The following is a 26,049-nucleotide window of genomic DNA, read 5'->3' on the forward strand; positions in this document are numbered from 1 at the left end:
CCCTGGCCCTGGGAGCTGTGTGCGCCCTGCCCCTGCCCCTGGCCCTGCCCCTGGGAGCTGTGTGCGCCCTGCCCCTGCCCCGGCCCCTGCCCCTGCCCCTGGGAGCTGTGTGCGCCCTGCCCCTGCCCCTGGCCCTGGGAGCTGTGCGCGCCCTACCCCTGCCCTTTGGGGTAAAGCCGCTGGGGTTGGAAGCATAAGCCTCGCCCAGTGGTAGTAACCGCTGTGACCACTCCCACAGAGCATGTCATCCTTCTGTCTGAGCCTCAAACACACGAGCAGGCCCGTGGGCGAGTTTACGTTCCCTTGGTAGCACTTTTTAGGTCCGGGACTGGCTGTGCTGTAACCTGGTCCGGCCCCTCACAGGACCGAGGACAGCTCTTGGCATCATCAGAGGCCCTCTGGCGCTCAGCACAGGTCCCGCTCAGTAGGTTCTGCGTGAAAATCTACTCGGAGAGCAGGGTAGTGAATTACGACAGAGGGGCGCTCGCTCCCTCCCCGGGCACAAGCTGAACAGGCCAGGGGAAGGGTGGGGTGTCGCCGATGTAATCCTGTGACTGCCGGTCCTCTCAATAATTCCCACCCAGAAACCCAGAAATACCGCCATGAAAGTATATTAGGTTTTCAAAGAACAGACGTTTGCACACACATATATCCACACGCTCCGTGAAAGAACCTCAGTGCTGTTTATTTCTATTATATCGAGACACAAAATGTCAAAGTTTTACAAAACCAACCGTACAAACTTGAAACACTTTTACAAAGGTGAAAATATAGAGAAATGAAGACTATGGAATTTTGTCAACCATTTTACTTTGAATCCTGTCTTGTGTGAAAACCAAATAGTTCATCGGAATTTGTATGTGATACTATGTGTTAAATTTCAGGAGACAAAATGGATGAAATCCTAAGTGTCAATAGTGTAGGGCAAATTATTATTAAAATTAATGTGATCTTCAATTATTCCCGAGTACTGCTGCTATAATTTCCTATGTATTAAAACTTCTATTTAGGAATAAAACTGACAGTATAATGCTATTTCAGGACAGAGAATAACCTTAGTTAAATCTTCAATCCCAACTTTTAAAGCTTAGCTTTTCTACTAATCTGAAACTGTTTTTGGTTCATTGCTGACTTTTAAAGTGTCTTAAGAAAATCGACATTCTCTGTCCGGATGGTGCCCATGTTTTTGTTTTTATACCTGGCACTCAGGTGAGAAAGGTTTTCTTCCCCAAACCAGGTAAAGGGAGAGAGAGTCTGTCCATTTTAACCTTGGGCCTGGTCACTGCCCATCATGCACCAGCAGGAAGCGGAGGCTGCTGTGGTTTCGCTTGTATCTGAGCCACGCGTGGAAGAGCAGTGTTCCTGCCGCTGGGGCTGAGCTCCCGAGCAGTTGAGCTTAAGCCACAGGACACAGATGCTGCCCTTCCGTCCGAGCCTGGTCCCAGCCAATGAGACGCTGTTTGCAGTCCCCTCTGACAAGTTTGAAGATGAAGGCAGAAACAGGACGCAGAGCTGAGCCTGGATGATCTCCGAGGGAACAATGCGCGAGGGGGCAGTGGGTTCTGCAGAGTCTGAGAAGTGCGAGCACTGTGCCCAGCCACCCGGAGACGTGCAGCCACCCCCAGGCCTATGGCACAGGCACAGGCACAGGGTGGGCGCCTCCCATGCTCCCAAGGGCCTGGCCCATGACTGCGAAGTGGGGTGAGGCTGGATGCAGGGCTCTGCAGGAGCTGCCAGGCTTCCGCTAGAGTACACCCGTCTCCTTCAAGGAAGCCCTTCTGGGCGCACGAATGAGAAAACCACATACCCAGCCTGCGAAAGATCTGCAGTCACCTCCCAGCATGACCGCACACACCTAGCGTTAGCACCATAGTGAAGCCGGAATTGAGGTAACTCTCAGGTAGCTGTGGGTGGAAATTACAGTGGTAATTTTATGTGGGTTTTTATGGGGAGGGAAGGTCGTTATTCTTTAATTTTATTTCTATTACAGTAGCAGTTTTAAATGGGGTGTCTACAGCTGTATTCTTTCTGATCATTAAAGTAAGTTGTTTGAGGAACCATTTGATCGCAAGTATGTAAATATAAGTATATATCAAAATTGACAAACTATAAAGCCAGGTGGGTAAGCTTTTGGCAGGAGAAATGTAGCAAATCAGAACTCTCATTTTAGAAATTTAAACTGTCACTGTTGGGTTGACGAAGTCAAAGATTTCAATAAAGTACACCGAGCCGATCTCACAAGGCCAGCTCATCAGATGGCAGTGCCCAGGAACACCAACTTTCAGAGCAGGGCAGGTTTCCTGTAGATGCTGCCCCGTCAGCATCCGGCTGCTACAGGAAGTAGATCAGTCTGTCTATCCCGTTTGTTGCTCCATTTACTGAAAAGGTGAATAGCTTTTGTTTTCCCGGACTATTTTAATTTATGTAGATAAACCTCTCTGGAACTGGTACTTACCATTTATATAAAGGAACAGAGAGGGAAAGACCCTAAAACTTGGTTAAAATTTTGAAGGGGTTCAGTTTGTTTCAGGAAATGAAAACAGTTTAGTGAAGGGATAACTGGACAAAGTAAGAATTCTCTAATTTAGCTCCTATACACTGGCAGGGTGAAATAATAATGTGTAAAATAACTAATGAAAGCTTTTCAAATCGTCTCCCCCTTAACATTACTTAACATGTAAGAGAAACAGGAAATCTGAGATCTAGCTAGTTTTGGGGACATAACAAAACTAATTTTTCAGAGCTAATTACCACACTTGTGGAATAAAACACAACCTTGGAGTCTGAGCAGCACTGGGACGCAGCCTCCAGCTGAAGCCAGTCCTGGTGCTCAGGCAGAAGTCTATCGCTCAATCTGACCAAGATTCTTCAAAAACACTCATCACAGGATTTTCATCTGACTCTGCTGAGAGTCAGATGAAAACAGGTAACTTTCCCTGCAGCCTGTAGAAACATTTTTGGGAAACAGTTTAAGGTTTGTCCTTAATCTAAACATTCAGCTGCATACTGAGACCAGTCTGCGGAAAGCGCATGTAAACAGTCCTTCCTTTATAAATCTGCTGATGCTAAGGGCACCAAAAGGTATATACAAGGGCGCAGTCTCGCCATGTCTGCAAGGATGCTGGTCAGCATATAAGGTCCCTCAGCTCCCTGTCGGTCAGCTCGTTCACTTCCATGATCCTCTCCAAGTGCTCCATGTACCGCTCCTGGTCCTGCAGGAAGTGAGGGACCCTCGTGTTCTCAGTGACTGCCAGGCCTTTCAAACGGGCCACGTCTTCATAGGAGACCTGGGGAAAGGAAGCTGAGTCAACTCTAAACGCAAATTTGGAAGAGCAGTTTCTTCCCTGGGTATTAAGTGAAGCTTTTAGTGTGTGCACTACTTTTCAATTTACTTTAATACCTAAAAAACAGCAAAAATCAGTGTCTTCATTTTCTTTTTTTTAATTTAATTTTTAAAATTTTTATTCATTTTAGAGAGAGAGGGGAAGGAGGGGAGGGAGAAAGAGAAGGAGGGAGGAGGAGGGGAGGGAGAGAGATGGACCGTTGTTCACTTATTCATGCATCACTGGTTGCTTCCTGCATGTGCCCTGACTGCGAATCGAACCTGCAACCCTGGTGCATCAGGACGACGCTCTATCCAACTGAGCTACCCAGCCAGGGCTTCTCTTTCTTTACTGTGTTAGATAAGAATGTACTTATCTGGTCCCTCATACTATGACCATCTTTTTTAAAAAGATCAAAAGTCAATATTTGATTTTTTACATCTACTCAGTTTAAATATTACACAACTAAGCTTACTATACATGCCAGAGACCCTAAACCTAAACAAATCTCCTAAGTAAAAGAATCAAGAAAACAGCTCAAATATAAACACCACAGAAAAATCAGCTCAATTATAAATTATACTGGGCTCCTATTTCATTTGAGAAATATAATGATTTGTTTGGTGTTCTATTTTTTAAAATTTCCTCTCTTTCATTTGCTTGTGTAAAATCCCAACTTTCACAGGTATTTATATTAAGTTTAGGGGTGAGACCTTTAAATTCTATAAATTATCTTTGCAACTTTAAATTCTAAAATATGGCTGACTTTAAATACTACTGTTTTCTGATCAATATTCTTCCTGGTTCAGGAGGAAGACTTGAAGAAATCATATTCATATTATATCTGTATTTTATTGTTTTTTTAAGTTATTATTATTAAAATGACTTTTTGAGTACTTACACAACTAAGTACTGTACAGTGAAAAAAGCCTTGTGGTTGGTGTGGTTTAATACATGCTGACGTGTTAAGGGAAGAAGTATTATATCTACAGAGTACAAAGGCAGTTTGAATCTGAGCCTGATGTCATCATAAAATTGAGCTGGCATCTGGCCGGTGTGGCTCAGTGGTTGAGTGTCAATCCAGGAACCAACAGGTCACTGGTTCGATTTCCAGCCTGGGTTGCTGGCTTGATTCCCAGTGGGGGGCATGCAGGAGGCAGCGATTGATGTCTCTCTCTCATCGATATTTCTATCTCTATATCCCTCTCCCGTCCTTCCTTTCTAAAAATCAATTTAAAAAAAACATAAAAAAGAAAAAAAACCCTGAGCTGTAGGAGATGCTGCCTGGTGTGATGTGCTGGGGACACTGCTGTGTCACTCACCTTCCCCAGGGCGGTCAGCAGGGGAAAGTCGATGGTCTTCCGGTGCCGCAGGAGCTGCAGGATGCCATCCAGGTACACCTGGTCTTTACTGAAACACCCTGCAGGAAGCACAAGCATGCTCACTACCTGATGTTAGAAAGCATCACTAAGTAACCGGGTACTAACCCACTCTCTTCACTGTAGGAATCAGTCCTGTATCAGGAGTTTCTAATTTGCCATGTTTACTTTTATGTAACTACTGTACCTTCGTCTACCAAATGTAAGGTCTTCAGAGGTACCAGGATAATACGGAGACCAGTAGCTTCCTTTTAAGAATTCCTTCTCCCCAGATCCCCACTTCCCATAATTAAAATAGCATTTCTTCCTAATTATAAAGAAACACTGGGCCTGGCCAGCATGGCTCAGTGGTTGAGTACTGACCTATGATCCAGAAGATCGAGGTTTGATCCCCAGTCAGGGCACATGCCCAAGCTGCAGGTTCGATCCCCAGTGTGGGGCATGCAGGAGGCAGCCAATCAATGACTCTCATCATTGATGTTTCTATCTCTCCCTCTCCCTTCCTCTCTCTGAAATCAATAAAAATGTATATTAAAAAACAACAACAATGATACATTAAATTGTATGACTCCTATAAATAATTATCCCACTCTCACCCCCACCCCACCATCTGACTGCAACCTTAGCTCCCATGATGCAGTGAAGGCACCCGGGTGGGGAGGCTGGGGGAGGAGAGCTGTAGAGCAGTCAGGTCTCATGGTGGGCAGGGAAGCTAGGATTTCAGAAAGTTTTTCAAAAACTACTACCCTTTTACCCCATTAAAAATAATTCTAGGTGTTTCCCCTATGAAAACAAGAATTAGGACTGGATTTTAAAGAATATGGAGGTTTGTTAATAGAAAAAAATGTGGACGGAGACATGAGGGGTAGAAACAGCCCGTGAGATCTGAGCCTCCTTAAAAAAGGGAGCTCCATATACAGAGAAGACCCTTCTCCATCATGACATAACTTGTGTACACCTTTTTAAAGATTTGCTCTACTAAATGGACTAAAAATCCTACCATATGGAGAGTCCTATATTATGAAATTGTGGATTTTGTTAGATATGCTAACAGCATGGGGACTGTGAAAAACAAGTTGTCTTTATCGGTTAGAGATGCAAACTGAAGTATTTACAGGTAAATGGGGAGGTGTCTGGAGGGCTTTAAAATGCTATAGGAATGAAGTGTCACGTGTACAATTTACTTTAAAAAGTCACAGGGCATGTCATCAAAAAGTGAAGACAACCCACAGACATGGGAGAAAACATTTGTAAATCGTCTGACAAGAGATTCATACCTAGAATATTATTCAAAGAACTCTAACTCTGTAATAAAAAGACAACCCAATTTTAAAATGAGCAAAATATGGGAAGTGTTATCCAAAGAAGATATACAAATGGCCAGTAAGTACATGAAAAGACTCTCAGCGTTATCCATCATCAAGGAAATGCAAGTCAAAGCCATATGAGATTCCACCTCACGCTGCCAGGATGGCTGTAAAACCAAAAGGAAATGAGTTCGAGGATGTGGAGGAACTGGAACCCTCCCACACTGCTAGGGGATGTACAGGGTGCAGTCTCTTAGGAAAACAAGTCTGGCAGCTCCTTGAAAGGTTACACAGTTACCATTTGACCCAGCAATTCCACTTCTAGGCATTTATCTAAGAGAATTAAAAACATAAACGTGTACACAAATGTTCATAGCAGCAGTATTCATAATAGCCAAAACGTGGAAACCACCCAAATTTCCAAAAACCGGTAAATGGAGAAATAAAACTGTCAAATCCATGCAATAAAATATACTAATACTGACAAATGCTACAATGTGGATGAACCTTTGAAATATTATGCTGAGAGAAGCCAGTCACAAAGAATGACTGATATTTTATCTGATTCCATTCATATGAAATGTCCCAAATAGGCAAACCTATAAAAGCAGATGAACAGTTATGTAGTGCTGGGGAGAGGGGATGGGTAATGGCTACTAGGTAGAAATTTCTTTTTGGGGTGATGAAGACGCTCTGGAGTTAGAAATTAGTGGTGGCTGCACGACTGTGAATATTCTGAAAACCACTGAACTGTGCATCTTAATTGGGCGCATTATAAGTCATGTGGATTATATCTCAAAAAAGTGTTTTTAAAGCTAGAGAGAGAGAAACAAAAATGACAAACTGTTAACAGCTGGTGACTCTAGAGGGAGGATATGTGAGTGCTCATTTCTATCATTATTTCTCTATTTCTGTCGGTTTGAAATTCTTCAAAATGATAGGAAAAATGAGTGCTAATGAAATGTGGTTTGGGAAAACCAAGACTGACTTCAATGAACAAAGGTTTAATTTTTCACAGATGAGTGCTCTGCTTGGTGAATCAGGATTTAACCAAACTCAACAAACAACTCCCCAAAGTCAGAGAACCTATGGTCACGGGACACCCACCTGGCTGGGACGTGTCGGTCCAGCCCCTCTTGGCGCGCACACAGTAATCCCACCTCGTGTTGGGGTCCTTGACAAACTTCCCAATCTCTCTGAAGAGTTCGCAGAAGGACATCTGGCTGGCTTGATAGACGGTGTAGTAGAGGAGGGCAGCCCTCCACAAAAAGGGGTCCTTTCTGAACAGGACACTGTGAATGCTTGCCAGCCCTTCCTCCGTGGGATTGTTTGGCTTCAGCTCGTGCTTCTTGCGGCCAGTCCAACTGTTCCATGGCTGCTGGAGGTTGTTAATGCCTCGGAAATAATGTGTGCCTGCGAGAAAAGAGGCACATGAAAACAAGAAACGCCAGTGTTGTCTTCATTCTTACTCAAAAAAGATTCCACCAGCAGCTCTAGAACCACATTGCTGTGCACCTACGAATCAAAGCAAAGCAGACGACCCGATCCTGAAGCCTTCGGTTGGAGGGAGCACATGGTCTTCCAAAGACTCACGTGTCTCATTAGAAGAGGTGTAACTTTTACAGCAGTTTGTTTTTGTAAAGGAAAGAATCATAGACTTGAAACTGAGAAGAATCTCAGAAATCATGGAATTCAATTTCTTCAGTTTAAGGTCAAGAAACTGAAACTCAGGTGGGGTGGGGGGGTGGGTAAATGACTTTAGCTTAATGGAGCTATGCAGTTCCTAAAAATCTAACTTGAAATGAGACATTCATCACTGTAGCTTTAGTTCAAGTGAAACCTACAATTCCATTACTTTTTGCCAAATACAACTAAGAAAACCTCACAATAAAACAACATCTCTGTGGAGCTCATTTCCGATACCACAGATGGACAGTGGAGAAGGGCTGCCCCACCTATCTCGTGCCTCAGCATTCCCTCCAGCCAGTGCTCTCGTGCAGTGGAAACATTGATGGTCAGCGTCGGACATCCATTCACTACCGTCATGGAGGCTCGGGAAAGCAGGTCCTCGGTGAGGTGGACTACAATCTGAGGAGCAACAGGAACAACATATATATTTTATGTGTTTTTACAAAATGTGAAGATGAGGGAAACAATGGCCTCATAAACGAACACCTTTCTCTTTTGTTTGCACCACCCATATCTCCCAGAACCAAGAGGATGACTTGCAGGGCCAGTCCCTTTTGTCCGTCCAATTCTGAGCCCAGGGGAACGCCCGGACCTTCACTGGACTGACAGGGAAGCAGGCGGCTCCGCCGGGAGGACACAGGACTGAGCCCTGCCTCGCTGTGCTCACACGGCCCCCCGGCTAAACGGTGCAGGGAAGGTGGCCTGCTCACCACGCGGCCAATGCCTTTTCAACACTGAATGCCAGGAACTGGCTTCTAATGAGAGGCCACTGGGCAATCTCTTCATTAACCATGTTCATAAAACCACTCACGCGATCCAAGTACAGAAATGGTGGTAATCCTCTGGTCACAGGGCAGCCTTCCAAGTCTCCCTCTAGTGCCCCCTACTGACTGAACCTAAGAGGGAGCCAGCTGGCAAAGAAGAGAGGCTGACAGGGTCCTTGCCCAGCATCACACAGCAGGGTATATATGAAGGTTGGTCAGGAGGTTAGAGACAAGTATTTAATAACCCAAACAGGATGTGCATGCATTTTATGCACCGTCTACATGCAGAAGACAGAGGGAAGCAGTAAGTTAGGTTACTGTGTTGTTCTGTTTATCACCATTACTTAAATTTTGAGTGATCCTGAGAGCTTTCTTAAATGATGGGATTAAACTTGTTTTGCCCCTGCCCTCCCAAAAAAGAAATGGTAGTAAGAAAAGAAACTAGCCCGGCCGGGCATGGCTCAGTGGTTGAACAGCGATCTAGGATCCAGGAGATTGTGGTTCGATTCCTGGTCAGGGCACATGCCTGGGTTGTGGGCTTGATCCCCAGTTGAGGGCATGCAAGAGGCAGCCGATCAATGAGTCTCTCATCACTGATGTTTCTATCTCTCTCCCTCCTTCCTCTCTCTGAAATCAATAAAGACATATTAAAAAAAAAACCACCAAACTGAACACAATTCAATGCAACAAGAAATTGGACTTAGCTATTTCGTCAGAAATCTGTGTGACTAATTTACAGAATTAAATAGGGTTGGAAGAGCAAAGCCTGTAGCCAACACCACAGGGCACTGAGCAGGTTAACTGCCCACGGCCGGCTCAGCTCACTCAGGACTCCTACCTCCCCCAGGCAGCCTTCTTTCAGCATGTACTTCCTGACATGGCTCCAGATCCGAGGCTTCGAGAGCAGGCTCCCACCCGTGGTCTGCTCAAACTTCTCATAACTTCCGTATTTCTGCAAAGTCAGTTCCATAATATGGATGGACTGTGAAAGAGAGAGAGAAGGGAAGCGAATAGCCTCCTATTACTTCAAGATGAGTAATCCAGTCATATTCTTATTTATCGTGACCTGTTTCTGGGTTTACTGATTCCAAATGAAAATGCAACTGAGGCACCACATCTTTCTAAACTTTAACAGCTTTCACTCACTTTCACAAATTTTTACAGACACCTGTGCAGTTACAAATACTACTTTGTGTTTACTTCTCTTTAACACATATGGTCCACTACTACACAATGTACCACCACATGACCAACTACATGTGACCCACTACTACACAATCTACCACATGACCAACTACATGGGATCCACACTACTACATGATCTACCACATGACCAACTACATGTGACCCCACTACTAGGTGTACACCCAACATAACTGAACACATCTGTCCACACAAAAATCTTTACACACATGTTCATAGCAGCATTATTTATAATAGCCAAAAAAGTAGAAACAACCCAAACATCTATCAACTGATGAATGAATACATAAAATATATACATACATGGAATATTATTCAACAATAAAAAGTACTGACATGCTACGACATGGGTGAATCTTGACAGCATTACATTAAGTAAAAGCAGCTTGTTACAAAGGACCACGTAGTGAATGACTTCATTTATCTGAAATTCCCAGAATAGGCAAGTCCACAGAAAAAGAGAGTAGACTGGTGGTGGCCTCGGGCTGGGAGGTTGGTGGGAAACGCTGAATCATTTTTAATGGGTATAGAGTTTCCTTTGGAGGGGTGATTAAATGTCCTCGAATTGGATAGTGGTGATGGCTGCGTAATTCTAAACGTGAAAATCACCGGCTGTACACTTTAGGTGGGTGAACTGTACAGCACAGTACTTTTATCTTATTAAGCTGTCATTTTAAAAGGAACAGTAATCAAACAGCACAGGCACGTTTAAACCACTAACCAGGAAACGGGAAGTCTCTACATAAGCTGCTCAGCTTTGTCTTAGATAAAAAGCTTCCTGAAACCTCTCAACATTCTGCTGACAGATCTGCTTCCGGTTTACCTGCTGGTTCTGGCCACCGGTCAGCAATCTGGAAATGTGACCATCAGTCACGAGCCACTCCAACAGTCATGTGCTAAAAACTATCTCCCTTCGCAGCTGCTGTTTTCACTCAGTGAAAACTATATGCAGCAGGGACACCAACGCGATAGGAGGCAGGGGAGGCAGGCAGCCAGCAGACCTGGTTTCCGAGTGCCCGAGTTCACTGACTGTGAGGTCCTAGGCTTGTCACTTTACCTTCCTCAGGTTGAGTTTCTTCACTGACAAAATGGAGATGAAAATCTTTGCCCTACTTACCCCACAGCATTGCTGTGAGGGCAAAATTAGACAGAAGAGGAGGAGGGGGAAGAGGGAAGGGAGACAGAGAGGGAGGGAGGGAGGGAGGGACCATGAATACATCTTATAATCTATTTCCCATTAACTCTGAACCACACCAAGTTTTAACAGAATTAAAGGCTGGGTTTTAATTTTAGAATTTAAGGTGACTGGTTTGACCTCCACCCAATCCCAACCCTCCCTTTATTCCTCCCTTTAGTAAACTCTACCGTCTACAACTCCCCCCACCCCAATACTGAATCACCCTAGGGGGTCACACAGTCCTTTTCTTTAGGCCAGTGTTTTCAAAACTATTTCTTATGGAAAAGTGGTTGACTAGGTATCATTTTTATTTTTTTTATTTTTAAATTTTTAAAATTTTATTGTTTAAAATATTACAGATGTCCCTTTTTCTCCCCAATGACCTGTTCCACCCCATTCCTTCCCCCTCCCAGTCCCTCTCCCCACCATTGTCCATGTCCTTGGGTTGTGTATATATGCACATAAATTCTTTGGTTACTCTCTCCCCGTCCACCCACCCGCCCTCCTCCATCCTTCTGACATTCATCAGTCTCATCTATGCTTCCATGTCATTGAATCTATTCTGTTCATCAGTTTATTAAGTTCGTTAGATAGGTATCATTTTTAAAAGGGTTCCATGGCCAAATGTGTTTGGAAAATACTGGATTAAAGTTAAACAAGGCTGTTCCGAGATGTTATGATGATACTGTGTGTGGTGGATCTTGGGGGTGAGTGTTCTAACATTTTGTTTTCCAACTTATGTGGCCCTTTTTCTCATGTGGTATTTCTCAGAACACTTTGAAAATGCTCACTTTGGTGAGTATGAGGTACACACACAAACATACATAATTTTGGTACTTCAAACTTCTCAGGATGAAAACCAAAATTCCAACTACTGAAAACATTTTTCAATGATGGCGATTGCTTCTTGGCAGCACATCAGGTATATAAAATTCTGGATTACTCAATGAGATCATTTGGCCTCCATATAAGGTACCATAGCCACAAACTGGTGGGACACTCGAGCTGTGGTCACCCACCCAGACTTTCAGCTGCAGGCAGTAACTGTGTAAGGCTGGTGAGCGGGAGACATCTGGGAGAGGCAACGGAGGAGCATCTTTATATTCCAACGGTTTAATAAAACTCTGCGCTGACCCTAAACAATCACATATGCAGGCTGAACAGGGCCTTGGGCCACAGACCTGAACCCACCGCTCATAGAGTGCTTCACTAAATTCCAGAATCCCATCAATAAGGACCATTCATTTCTTTCATTCATTCCTCTTTACGGTCACCTTCTTTGTGCCAATCACTGTTACTTTTGTTCATTTTTATATTTCAGACTCTGAGTCCCTGTCCAACTATTACACTGGCAGAGAGGACGTATAAACCAGCATTATTTAGCGATACTCTTACAGAGGTCAAACTAAGGTGTTGTGAGATCACAGGAAAGGTAGACAGAAATGAGGGACTTGAGGAAATAGAGGGCATTCCAGGCAAAAAGGAATAACATTGTCAAAAGCTTATACAAAGGAAAGAAAGTGAAGTACAGATTTCCCGAACTGGACAGGCACCAGGAGACTCATTTCTTTACTGCCAGAAACTGTGCACGATTCTGGGAATAGCTGAAATAAATAAAATACACTTTATCAAAGAGGTCAGTCTAGTGGTGAAGACAGAAAAGACACCTAAGGATGGTGACAGTCTGATAAATGCTGTGACAGGGCATTTGCGCAAGATGCTGTGGGGGTACAGAGGTGACTGTGGAAACGTGAGCATGAGCCAGACCATGGAAGATGAAAGGCCTGTGGGCCATGCTGAGGATTTGGGGCTTTATCCTGAATTATCCTGAAGTTTCTCAGGAAGGGAATGATCAGATCTGTACCTTAGAAAGACACAACAGTGTGCAGAGCAGGGGAGATGGAAGCAAAAATACTTCTGCCAATAATTCATTTTTCTATAAAACAGACTGCAGACTATGGCCAGATTATAATAAGAACAAAAACATTTCAGGAAATCATATCCTACATAAGCAGAACCTAAGAAGTAGATAGCTCTGAGATACCAAGTCTGCCTTCAATGAAGGAACAAGGAAACAACACAGTGGGACACAGAAAGGTGTCACCTGCAGCTCCTCCCCCACCCCTCCTACCTTCTGCAGGTTTGTGTCCTCAGGGTTGGGTGGCCTGGATGTATACAGTGGTGAGTGGAACACGAGAAGTAACTGCTACCAGGATGAGATAGTTACAAACAGCCTAGTGCTGCAGAGTCTGCATTCACCACAGCAAGCAGTGAAGCAGATACTCAAGCTGTTTTGTAGGAAGATAAGAACCTGAGAATGCACTCAGGCCAGTTTTCAAAGGCAAATCAACAAAGTGTCCTTTCAAGGAGTCATCAAAGTCATGCCTTCTTCCAAGGACAATCTGGTGGGCTGTTTCCACCTCTGACTGTAAGAAAATCTTCCTTGCTAGTTAGGTTTAGAAATGACCCGACTTCTCCAATCTAATGCACAAAGTTACTTTGGAATGTACTAAACTCAAAATAATCTTTTGAAAAATCTTGTATCTTTAGGGTATGTGTGAAAGGTTTGATTTGCTAAACAGAACACCGTGTCACCTAGGGAGAGGTATCATTTAAAGAAGGCTTACTTTGTCCTGCTCTTTAGTGTCGGGACAACTTGAGATCTACCAAGTAAAATGCCATCAACGCCAGTACAACTGAAATTCGCCTTAAAGAAATTTTATGTCAAGACATCCTGCTATCAAGGAAAGCGTCTGATTTCCAATTAAGTGTTTCTATCAAAAACGGAAAAGGAACACTTGTCTTGCTTTAGAATACTTAATTTTATGAATTTGTGATGCATGTGTTTTAATACAATGAATGACGCATTCCACTTACACTGTAAACTCTAAAAGCAAGACACTGTTTTCCCAGAATCATATTTAAAAGGCAAACAGTTTTGCTCATGGACACAACTTTTTATAAGAATGTGTCACTCTTAAAGTGTTATGATTGCTAAGACAATATGTTTATGTTCCATACAATTATGACTCTTTAATATTTCATTAAAATATTTTATTGTGTTTTGAGATATCAATCTTTTGGCAACCACATCTGTAGCATCTGTCTTCATTCACACCAACATTCTGCAATACTCAGTCCCTCATCTTTCCTAACTGCATCTCCCCCAGAGGTTATTATGCGAGATGCCTGGCACCAAATCAAAGGTTCAAAAGCTTTCTTCTTTATAACTCAGTTCAGTGGTTTATTTCCATTTAGATGTTTGATTTTAAACATCACTTTCTTCCATAACCTCCTTTCTTGTCACTGTCACTGGCTCTTTCTATAACCTTGTTTACTTCTATTACCACGTTTGCTACTTACTACTGACCCTAGTGAGTGAACACTTAGGGCCCATGTGGCACTGTCACCACAGGAGAGCAAGGTGGCTGTCCTGATGACAACTGTTCTAGGGAGGGGGCTGGGAATAACTTTTCCATCTGAGCTAATCCATAGAAGTGTTTCCTTCCATTAATATGTGTAATAAAAAATGAAGTATATTTGCAAATAACAGTTATCTTGAAAAATGTAGTCTTCAGAAGAGGGTAACACTGGAATTGGGTTAAAATACAAATGGTAGAGCCACAGGTCAAATAGTGTCGATTCTCAGCCTGTGGGAATGCTGAGGCTTCCTTGTTGCCTCCCAGAGAAATGAGAGAGCATTCACTTTGATTTAATGCTGAGAAATCTCTCCCAACTGGCAGGGGTTGGGGTAGACTCCAAATTAAAAAGTGTTGGTGAGTAAATCTCAGCCATTTCTCTCAGCACTAAGGAGGGAAAAAACAAACAGCTGTTCAATAATTATCATACATTTTAAATAAGTGAAATCTCTATTCAATCATTGCAATTTCCACCCCCCCAAAAAAAAAATCACAAAATGATTGCCAAAGTAGGAATACAAACAATAGCTGACTTTTAAAACTAATGTTTGGCACAATCTCAGCACATTTAAATAAAAAGTGGTCGCCCATTAAAAAAATAGAGATGCAATAGAAAAGGTTTCTTCTAGCAAAGGAAAATAAATGGCAACATTAAAGTTCTTTTAATCTTAAAATAAGCTTTACATAATGGCTTAAATGACTGGCCAGATTCCAGGTCACTTATAATAACACAGAACCTGCTGGTCACAAGTCCAAAGAGCCATATGCAGCAGAAATGCTGACACAGGGCACACAGCAGAGGCAGGTGGAACTGTGCAGTGTGGCCCAGCAACAATGTGCAGCCCCGACAAAGCCACGCTGAGCCTGGTGTGTCATAACAGCCTGTACAGGTTAATTTAACCAAATGAGGTCTGCCTGTGATCTCAGCACTGTGCCCTGAAGGTAAACACCAGCTGATTTCTCCTCAACCCTTAACATAGACTGTGAAGTGTATTAAGCCCTGACACACACAGCACAGAACTACATGCTTGGTGTCTAAATGGAGCAATCAGGAAATTGCTGCTCATGTCACTCACATGTGATCTGCTAACCTTGAAGATACCTTTCAAACTTCCATTATTTTCTTCTTTAAATAAGTGCCTAAATATTGCTTTGATGATGATGAACTATGTGAGTCAAGCACTAACAAGTTCCTGGGCAAGCATCCAGCCTGGATCCCCATGTTTGTGGGGGCCTGAGCACGCTGGGAATGTAATACAAGGAGAACTGGAGAGACCAAGTGCTCTTTCTGAGGCATCCAGAACCAAGTAGAACAGTGCAGGCTGCACTGGTCTGTGGGCTCACTAACTGGCCACAGGTCTAACTCCCACAGGAGAGCCTGGACCCAGAATCTGAAACTTTCTTCCTAATCAAGTGTCTTCCTGCCACAGAGTCTACAAAATAGTGTCTTTTTGGAGGTTGATGCGTACGAAGTAGTTTACATAAGGGCTGTGCCACTTACCTGGGAATTTCTTGTCACGTGTATCTGTGTCCTGGGTGGGAGTTAACTATAACATGCAAACAGTTGGAGTATTTTTAAAGTCTTGTTTTCTTTTTACAAGACTGTGAATAATTGTTTTAGTTACATAGATATGAAATAGCACCACTGCAGTAGCATTTTACCTGCTTAAGGAATCGGCCAGACACGTTGCAGTGCTTGGCTAGCACACTTGGCAGAGAAGGGTTAGCGTACTCAAACTGAGGGTTGTAGGTGTAGTCGGACTTGAAGAATCTCAGCTTCTCCTTCTCCAGGTTGGTGGGCTTTATAGCAGTCAGTATACAAAATTTCCTTCCCGAAGAGTCATCTCCTTTTTCAAAACTTCTAGACAGCTGTGGCTGTGGCTGTGGCTGTGGCTGTGGCTGCGGCTTCGGCTTGGGGAGAGTGAAGTGGTGCCGCTTGACCTTGCTGTGGGGTTTAGGTGGCAGTGCTAGGCTGTTCCCTGTAACAGAGATACCATGCGTAAATGTCACAGGGTTTGACACTGAACTAGTGACGAGAACAGCAGGCTGCCTGTCTAGGCAGGACCAGGTATCACTGCTCAGCACAGGCCTGGGGGCTCTCGTCTTGCGAAGGTCTTTGCTACGAGAAGAGCTAGAAGATTTGCTGGGTTTCCTACATCTTTTGGAGTGGGTGGAGGAAGACCGCTTTTGTGCATGATGCCTTTTCTCCTCTTTGCTCTGCAGGAGGACATTGTAACTACTGGTCCCAGTGGTGAAAATGTCCTTCAGTATTCCGGGAGGTAACTGTGGGACACTCCTTTTGCGGACAGTGACCAGTGACTCTTCTGCATTCAGGATAGACTTCTTAGCCAGTTCTTGCTCAGGCCAGTGAAGCTTTTCTGTGTTAATGAACAAAATCAAAACAAAAGAAACAACAAAGATACCATATGAGGCGAATTGCTTATTATATGAGGAGTATTCTGAAGGTTCTTTAAAATTTATAATTTTGCAACCATCTTTAGAAAAGACACTTTAACTATTAAAGGTATATATTACTAAACTTTGGTCATGCTAACCATGGTCACTTCTATTGCTGAATTATCTATAAAAGTCCACAGCTTCAAACCATTTAGACGATCAAAGTTTAATATAGATGTGAAATAATACACATAAATAATGTGAATACTCAGCTCTGCCAAAGAATGTGGATTTCATAAATCCAAGGCACCTTCAAAGCCAATATAATCCCAAAATTTGACGGTTTACATAAAGGTAGCTGCTAGTAAAGGAGGGATAACACTGCCTTACTGATCTCAGAAACCACTTTTAAGATTAAATAAATGGTATGTGTATGTTCAAGCATATTTTAGTAATGTCACTCACTAGTAATTGGCTGATTTTCTTAATTCTAGGCTATAGGTTAAGATGAAAGAAAATCAAGGTTTTTTTCTTGCCATGTCTGAAAAAACTGCAATGACTATTACATAGGTACCAATATATCAAATAGCAAATTAAGGAGAGGTCAATTTTGTCTTTAGATCTCATAAGTGGTTTAGAGAGACAAGAACCACTGGACATACTGCTGCTCACATGCTACTGTACGACCTGACTTGCACTCTCACTCCACAAATACGTGGAAACCACTAATTAAGCACGTGGCTCTGAAAAACCCCTGTGCAAATACATTATTCCTGCCTTCACCCAGCTTCTAATCTGGCTTTGAAGATCTGAGTAATACAAGGTAAGAAGAAGGTTAGTGAAAAGCAAGAGAGCGCAAAGTGAGGAGAAACAGATAAGATTTCAGGTTGACCCTTAAGGGCTTTCAGATTCAATTCTAAACTGACAAAGTGTTTGTTTACCTTGAATCCTACTTGTCTGAACTAGACTCCAGCTAAAGGCCTGTAAATATGCCCAGTCTGTCCATAAGCCTCTTCTAAACCTTTTCTGCAAATGTGACATGTGATTCTCAGCCAGTCCTCTTTTCCAAGTCTCGTGGACCGTTGTGCCTCTAGCCCTCAACCTTTGGCTCCTACTTACTGAGGCAAGTTCAATGCTGGCTGACTTGGTGAGTGCCTGCCTCGCTCACCAAGAAAGACATGATTTCTTTTATTTCAAGTTTTTGAAGACTGTTTATCCACATACATCTGTCATTCACTCATTCAAGATTAGATGTTCAGGGATCCTTTCTACAATAAATAGTAATAAATAACAATAACAACGGCAGCCACCATTTGTTGACACACTTATATGAGTTTGGGGTTTCACCTGAAACTGTACCTGTTATATCACGCCTCAGAGATGTGAAGTAATTGGCTCGAGGTTATATGACAAGAAAGTAATACACAGTAAAGTGGCATTTGAATGCAGGCGTGTCTAATTACAGATGCTATTCTCTTGTGTATGGTCATCCACTCAACTATGCAGACATTCAGTATTAACTTGGACCCATGCACACCACTGCACCCTTTCTTCCTTGGCACAGAACTCGCCACCCCAGTAAGCCATGGTAATTTGGATAACCAATGTACTAAGATAGGTACCAGGACAATGTTTTGTTCTTCTCTTTCTTTCTAGCGCTCAGGATGGTGTCCAGTAGATGTTCAGTAAATGTACACTGACCGAATGAATGAATGGCATGACCTTAAACATGCCATTCACCAACCATGGTAGTTAAACAGGTATTAGTAGTTCCAGGACCTTTCTATATTTACATGTGGAGACACTGCACAAGTGGAAATATAACAGAGAAGACCCCAAACCATTGGTTCTCAACTAGAGGCAATTCTGCCCCCCAGGGGACATTTGGCAATGTCTGGAGACATTCTGGTGTCACTAGGAGAGGTGCTACTGGCATCTTGTGGATAAAGATGACGCTAAACATCTTGCAATGCACAGGACAGCTTCTGCAACAAAAATATTCTTCCTAAAATAGAGCCCAGGTAGAGCCACCCTGCTCTAAATATAAGCTTTTAAAACCTGGAAGTCGTAGGGTTTTGGGTACAGAAACAGTACCAGGTCAAAAGTGGATAATAATCCAAATACGTAAGGTACATAAAAGTCCCTTTACTTAACATTGTCTAGCCCGGCCGGGCGTGGCTCAGTGGTTGAGCATCAACTTAGGATCCAGGTGATCGGGGTTCGATTCCCCGTCAGGGCACATGCCCGGGGTGTGGGCTCGATCCCCAGCGGGGGGCCTGCAGGAGGCAGCCGATCAATGACTCTCTCATCATTGGTGTTTCTATTTCTCTCTCTCCCTCTCCTTTCCTCTCTCTGAGATCAATAAAGATATATTTTTTAAAAAACACACAACAAAACATTTTCTAGGCCAGAACATATGAAATTTGAATCCTGGTGTCTAAAAGATAACATGAAAGCATGAACTTGCAAGGGTTAAATAGCGTCTACTGCATACCCAAGTTGAGAGGTGAGAGGCAGGAGCGAGCCTGCACAGGGTTGTGTTGAAGGTTGACTGCACAAAGAAGCCATTCAATAAATGCTCAAGACCAGCCAAAAGTAAATGGAACAAACAGAACTCTCATCGCAGGTGGGTAGGTACCAGTTCCTCAGGCGTTTCAGACTTAAGTGCTGCCAACTGATAGTCAGAAATGGGCAGGCCGGGCAAACATGGGCCAAGGAGCACAGAATCCAGACTGCAGCCCAAATGCCCACCAACAAGGCCAGTTTCTCCAGAAGACGCCACGAGTTTAGGAGACAAGAGGTGATAAGGAAAGGAAGACTGAAAGGGACATTAAAAGGGCGAGAGTAAGAGAACTGAGATAAGAACAGGGTATCACAGACCGAGAAGTCGGGTGAGCACTAGGCCCAGCCAGGTAGGTCGCCGGAGGTAACCAGCCTTTCTCACTGTCTTCACAAGGGGAAAAGATACCTCGAGTTAAAACCAGTGGAAAAAACTACTCTGAGGAATTCTGAATTTTGATGGCTCATTACATTTATGTTGTGTTGATTTTTAAAAAATGAATATTCAATGTAAAAGTGCTCTGTGGTTTCTAAGACTCAGTAGCTCTATGACCAAATCAGGGAGCTCACAGTTCTGTTTTGTCATAAAGTGTCAGTGACCTGTAAATTCATTCTGTCCCATCTCGAACAACCTATATACTTCAGGATACTTTAAATTAAAAGTCCAAAACCATCTGCCAAAACACTAAAGGAGGAGATGGCAGGAGAGAGGTGACTGTGTGACAGGACCTGTCCCCCCAGGAGGTGCAGCATCAGTTCACTTGCTAATTATCTACCTGAGAGGCTGAGCCTCTGTCCTTTCTAAGCTCCATCTGCTGAGAGCAAAGACTGGGCGTGCCGGTGGCGTTTTTATTTAATAACTGCCAATCCTGCCAAATGGTGATATGCCATGATGTTCACAAAAGTGGACAGGTGGTCCTTCAAATATACACAAGGATATAAATTAATTTCTCGCAGTAGGCACAATAACCTTATTTTCAGTTGCATGAAAAGTAGTGAAGAATCTGAAAGCTTTTTGTGATTTTAAATACTACTGTTTAAGAAAAAATGACTTTTACACTTGCATAAGAACATAATAAAAACCCAATCAGAAGATTTAATTGAAGAACCTCCAATTCTAACTCCTTTTTCTTGAAAAATTAAAACTTTTAAGCAGGAGCAGGCTTCTTTGGGGGTAGTGTAATTCATTTTCCCTCTGAAAAATAATGAGATACCTAAAAATCAGACTTGCCCATATTAAAGTCACTATAGAATGTGGCATGTTAGCCGTCAGCAACCTGCCTCACTAGAACCCTGGTGTCAATGAAAACAGTTTGTTGATCAATGAAATCATTCATGCCAACCTGATTACTTGTACTGAAGAAAAGGGGAATATTACATTAAAATCCATACTCAGTATGTTCACACAACCAGGTGAAGCTACTGAAATTACCAACACAATGAAAGCTTCCTTTGTATCTAGAACGGGAGCAAAGGGTACCGGGGTTGCTGGCTTCCATTCCCGCTCTTTCAATTGCTTCTCTGTAACACGAGTTTAATCACTATGCCCATCGCCCACGGGTGCCTCATGCTCCTCATCTGGAGAAATGGGGAGAGGAGAGCACTGCTCAGTCAACTCTGTGTTTCACGGTCATGAATAGGTGAGTTTCATAGTAATTATGAGGCCCTGGCTGGAAGGAGATTAGATCACCAGAAACAAAGCCTACTGGAAAATGCCATTCAACCAATTTTGACCCACAAGATGGCAATTTTATATGGTTCACTAATACTTATGAAACCTGAGAGCCTGGGGTAATTTTACAGCACAAAACAATAGGTTGCTTGATGACAAACAGAAGAAAAGGCAAAACAAAACAAAATAATCCCTGAGTAAGATAAACACTTTGATCAAGTAGTTCATCATCACTTAAAATTCAAATGATACCATCTCTATGCCCAGTGGAAAGGATGTCTAAACAGTGGTGTGTTCATACAATAGAGTAGCACAGTGCAATGCAAGAGCAAACTGAGGTTTGCAACAGCACAGACAATCTTGAGCAAATGCAACCAGATCAAGAGAGTACATAATGTGTGGTTCAAAAACAGGCAAAACTAACCTATGGTGCTGGAAGTCAGATTAGTGGTTACTTAGGGAGGGGTTATAACCTCCCTAGGAGGAGGTACCAGGGGAACAAGTGCCAGAAATGTTCTACATCTTGCTCTGGGTAGTAGTTACAGATGTACAAATTCAGCAGGCTACACATTTAAGACTTGTGAACCTTAATGACTAAGTTACATCTTAATTTTTTAAATGGTTTACAAAAAATCAGTATCATTGAAAACATTTATTGCCCAAATGTCTGCATTATAATAGATAATCAATTATATCTTAAATTCAATAGCACCAACTATAGTTTCTCAACTGTAAGTTAAAAAGGAGATGGAAAGATACTGCTATTATAATTTCAGCAGCTGAGAAACACAACTGTATTTCAGGATTCCTAGAAATGCCACCACCCCAGCTAGGAGTACTTCAGTGTTACTCTATTTAGTGACAATGATTCTTTATAAGGTGACACTGTTGGTTTTGGGTCAGAAACTGTTGTGTGTTTTTGTTTTACAGTTAGAAATATGCAGGGTGTGTGCTACATGCCAGAAATGATGGTTGTGGTGAAAGAAACAGCATTGAACACCATCTAAACTAACGGAGAACATGCCAGAGAACAAACTTCCCCATGGTTTCCCATTTGGGATGAAAACAGAGCTCCTAACCACAGCACATGCGGTCACTCGTGCTCCGTCTCTCTGCTTCTGGCCTCCCCCTGCACAGTGTCCCTGGAATCCTCCACTCAAGCTTCCTTTTGCCTGGAAGTCCCTCCCCCTCCCCCTCTCCAACCCCAGCACTCCCTCCCACTCCGCTCCCTCCCCTCCTTGGGGTTAATGTCTCCTCATCCTTCAGTTCAGACAGGAAGCCTCCTCTGGGAGGTTCTTTAAAGCACTTGCCAGGTGGCAGTAATGGCTCTGTTGGGCTCCTTCCCCAACACTGAGATTGTATGACCCCTCATGGAGAAGTCTGTGTTGATTTTTGCTCACTGCCCTGCTTGCGCAAGGATAGCCAGAGCAGTAGCAGAGCGATGAGAAGATCTGAGAGAAGAAAACTCACACCAGATGGCATAGAAAAAAGAAACCATGAGAGATGTTAAAGACAAGTTCTAATGGCAAGTGCCTACTACTGTTTGGACAAACAGGAGCTATGTGCCTGGATGTGCTCATCCCGTAAGGCCACTGACCTTAAGATGACTTTGGTGTCCAGTATTTTGAACATTCACCTTTGTTACAAAGGAGCTTCCTTTCCGAATGACTCAGTAATGTCTTATATCACATACAAAATATGGGCAGTAAGAAATAATAAATTCACATTAATCTTATATGGCTTCTGACAGGACTTGCTACTCATTGAATGAGCTTGATGTTTTCTTTTCTATTTTGAAAACAATAATTTTTAGTAAAATATGATCTTTCCAGACCAAAACTTACAGACTTGCCTGTGATAAAAACTTAAAAACCACCAACTTGAGTAACTATCAGATTATGTGCCACTGCTGTTAAATGAAATCTTCATGCTGAATATCATGGCTTAAATCAGCACACAGTCATTGCAACAGTGTCATGCGACCCTAGTGGCTTGGGAATGGAGCTGATTTGAATCTTGGCTATTTATCAGTAGGTGTGACCTTGACCAAGGTGTTGAACTTCTTTGTGCTGTGTTTTCTTATCTGTAAAATGGGATAATAAATTACATATGTCATAGCATTGGTTCAAAGAACAAAAAAGTTGGTATATATTAAGTGCTGAGAATAGTGTAGCCTGTGTTAATCAGTACCATTACCATACTCAATACTATATTCAGCTCCTATAGAAATACTCCATGAAATAATATAAATGGGAAAATACTTAGAATCATTAAATTTGGATTTCCAGGGTAAATTTAACATTAAGCAATTAATTCTGCATTCTAGAACCAACGTTTTTGTGGCTTTAGTATAATGAACTATCTTCTTTAAAAAGCTATGAGAAGGCACAGAAACCTTTTCTGACTTGATTTCATTTCCAGCAGCATATACAGCACACGTATCTTTCCTATTATGGTTCTCCCGTCAGCAGCTGCACCAGGATGTTGTGTTTATTATAGTCAATCATGACCAGTCAGTCAAAAGTGGGTAAGATATTATATAGGAGTGATTTCAGAAACACTTAATTGCTTTAGTCCTTAAATAAAAATCAGTTTGTTCTATATTTATAGTGATTTTAGAGCTTAAAAAAACCCCACATATTTCCATCAATACTCCCACCACAAATAACTAAGGTCTTCTCTAACCAGAAGAACGGGCTTCTTAGACATACATGAATAGTGGGGGGATAACAAGGAAAAGGGGGACATGTTTTCAGCTAAATTCTCATAAAGCTTCTGGTCATCCAAACTGGGCTTTCTGACACATAATGAAATGCTGGGCTAGGGTTCCAGACTACCATTTTAACTAGTCAAGCACTATGTAAAGGAAACAGAGAAACTTTTTTGAAAAACGGCCTGGCCAATTAAAGAGGCTGTCAGTTTGAGGCTTGATTGTCTCAAATGGCTATTTGAATGTTTAATAACTATAGAAATTCACTGCCAAATTATCTCAAGGTATTAAACATGCAGAGCTAGATTGATAAGTGTATTGCCATTAAATTATGGGAAGGGAGTTGAGGCAAGAGGAGTGTGTCTACTATTTTATAACGTATCTCTCTTCAAACTTCCAACTCTGCATATTATTAAAAAAAAAAAAAAAATAGGAGGTCCGCTTCATATTGTTAATAGTTGGCCAGAATATCCAGTTTCTAACACTATCATACTCATGTTCTCTCTCTGTGATGATTGTTATGCTTTGGGAAAGTTATTTTAATTGACTTTACTTCTAAATCATTGTCTAATAACCTTCACTGACAGAATCTAGCTACGTAAGGCAGTGGTTCTCAAGTGCGGAGGGGAGGGTGGCAGTGTGTGTGATTTCGCCCTCCAGGGTTCAACTTGACAACATCTGGAGACATTTTTGGCTGTCACAGCTGGGGTAAGGGGGGTTGCTGCTCCTGGTATCTAGTGGGTAGAGGCCAGGGATGCTGATAAACGTCCTACAATGCACAGAACAGCCCCCACAGCAAAGAATTATCTACTAACTCAATGTTAATAGTGCCAAGGCTGGGAGAGCTGCTCCAAGACAAAAATATGGTATTTTTAAATAACTTTCAGCATTTTCATTGTATTTTAAGATGAAAATAGCATCTACATCAACTCACATTTAAAAATATCTAATGTCAATTTAAGTTGCCTCTTAGATCTTAGATCCTATGACTGTCTGTGCTTCCTGTCAACGTAGGGATGGGATAAATCCCAGCAACGTCAGGATTGAGCAAATCAGCTCCATAGTTTACACCACGGAACATGAAGTAAAACAGTATAAAGTTGAGACCATTAGCATTTGGAAAGGAACTTAGTTTTACAATTAAAAACTTCACAGAAAAATGGCCTGCTAGGTACCAGGATGCCTTCAAGGCCTTACTTCTCTGGACACCGGTGTCAGAGTCAGGCACCTCCGCTCCCTCGGCCGCCCTCCCTCCAACCCGGGCCCCTGGGCCTGTCCTGCGGACGGCTACACAGAAGCGGGAGCCGGAGCGTGGCCTAGAAGGTCATTCCAGACCACGCAAGGCAAGTTCTGAATGATTAACACCCAGAGTTACTTAAAAAAGTAATGAAGGCAAGCCAACTTTCTGACCTGGGGTCTGAACACCCCTTTTGGACACTGGGCACAGGACACAGAAAAGTGACCTATTAAAATACCAACTGAGGACGACCCCCGCCTTGGGAGGACACGCACACGAGCGGCCGCGGGGAGACTGACGGGAGAGTGTGCTTTCCGTGGGCTTGCGTGTGAAGAGCACCCCGGAAATCAGGTCCCACACGAAAACGCCCCGGGGCGCGAACGAGAGAGAACCCAACAGCGCGTCGCGGCTGCACATTCGCAGGACCAGCGACCTGTGTATGACGGCGAGTGGACCACAGGACAAGGGGCCGTCTTCGTCCCCCCCGCCCCCCCGCACCTCCCGGCCCGCGGGGTTCGGGGCGCCCGTAGAGCGCCGCGCGGAGCCGCCTCGACCGTTACCCCGGCCTCCGGGCGCTCGGGACCCCGCCAGCCCCACAGCCGCCGCCGGCGGCCGGGCAGACGTGGGCGGCCCGCAGGCCCCGCGGCCAGCGCCGCCCGCACTCACCAGTCACGCGGATGGACTCCAGCATCGTCCGGCCGAGGCCCGGCGGTGGGCGCCGCGGACGCGGGGGGCGACAGCCCGGGCCTCGGAGACGAGGTCGCGGGGGCGGGGGCTGTGGCGACCTGGGGCGGGATAAGGCGGGTAAGGGCGGACGGACACCTGCGGCCGCGGCCCCGAGCGGCGCTCCCTGCAGCGCGCAGGTGACTGAAGGGACGCGCCGCGGCCCTCGGAGGGTAGCGGCGTTCGGAACCCCGCGCTGTGACGTTGCCGCCCCCCGTTGCTAGGAAACGTTCTTGGCGTCCGCGGGCGCTGCGCTTCACGGAGCCTGCGCGCCGCTGGGGGCGCCCGCGCGTCGGGGCCAGGCCGCGGGCCGAGAGAAGGCGGGGGGACTACAACTCCCGGCGTGCACCGCGCAGCCCGCGCCCCGGGACAGCTCCTGTCTCCTGCGGCGCGCGCGTTGACTGACTCCCGCACGGCCCTGTGTGCCGCTCAGGGGGGCTGGCGGGCGCCGTGGCTTCAAGAGCGCGGGGAGGGCGTGTGTGAGGTGAAA

General features: G+C 43.9%; 1 protein-coding gene across 1 annotated transcript; it reads right to left on the reverse strand.

Moving 5' to 3' along the window:
* Positions 1–663: 663 nt before the first annotated feature.
* On the reverse strand, positions 664–25,576 carry MATCAP2 (microtubule associated tyrosine carboxypeptidase 2). The gene is made up of 7 exons (XM_087821260.1): positions 25,503–25,576; positions 15,924–16,639; positions 9,301–9,444; positions 7,965–8,097; positions 7,117–7,422; positions 4,646–4,743; positions 664–3,287 (listed from the first exon to the last, which is right to left on the reverse strand). The coding sequence occupies exons 1-7, from the start codon at positions 25,525–25,527 to the stop codon at positions 3,126–3,128; spliced, it is 1,584 nt and encodes a 527-aa protein (XP_087677386.1). The 5' UTR covers positions 25,528–25,576; the 3' UTR covers positions 664–3,125.
* Between the last annotated feature and the right edge of the window lie 473 nt (positions 25,577–26,049).

The sequence above is a fragment of the Miniopterus natalensis genome, chromosome 10 (genome assembly GCF_054644295.1).
Source record: "Miniopterus natalensis isolate mMinNat1 chromosome 10, mMinNat1.hap1, whole genome shotgun sequence".
NCBI classification, from domain to species: Eukaryota; Metazoa; Chordata; class Mammalia; order Chiroptera; family Miniopteridae; genus Miniopterus; species Miniopterus natalensis.

Coding starts and splice junctions, on each gene's coding strand:
- MATCAP2 (XM_087821260.1), bottom strand. CDS start 25,527: ATGCTGGAGTCCATCCGCGTGACTG. Junction 7,423..7,964: donor AATGCTGAGGCACGAGATAG/GTGGGGCAGCCC, acceptor CTTTTCTCGCAG/GCACACATTATTTCCGAGGC. Junction 3,288..4,645: donor TGCTGACCGCCCTGGGGAAG/GTGAGTGACACA, acceptor TCCTTTCCCCAG/GTCTCCTATGAAGACGTGGC.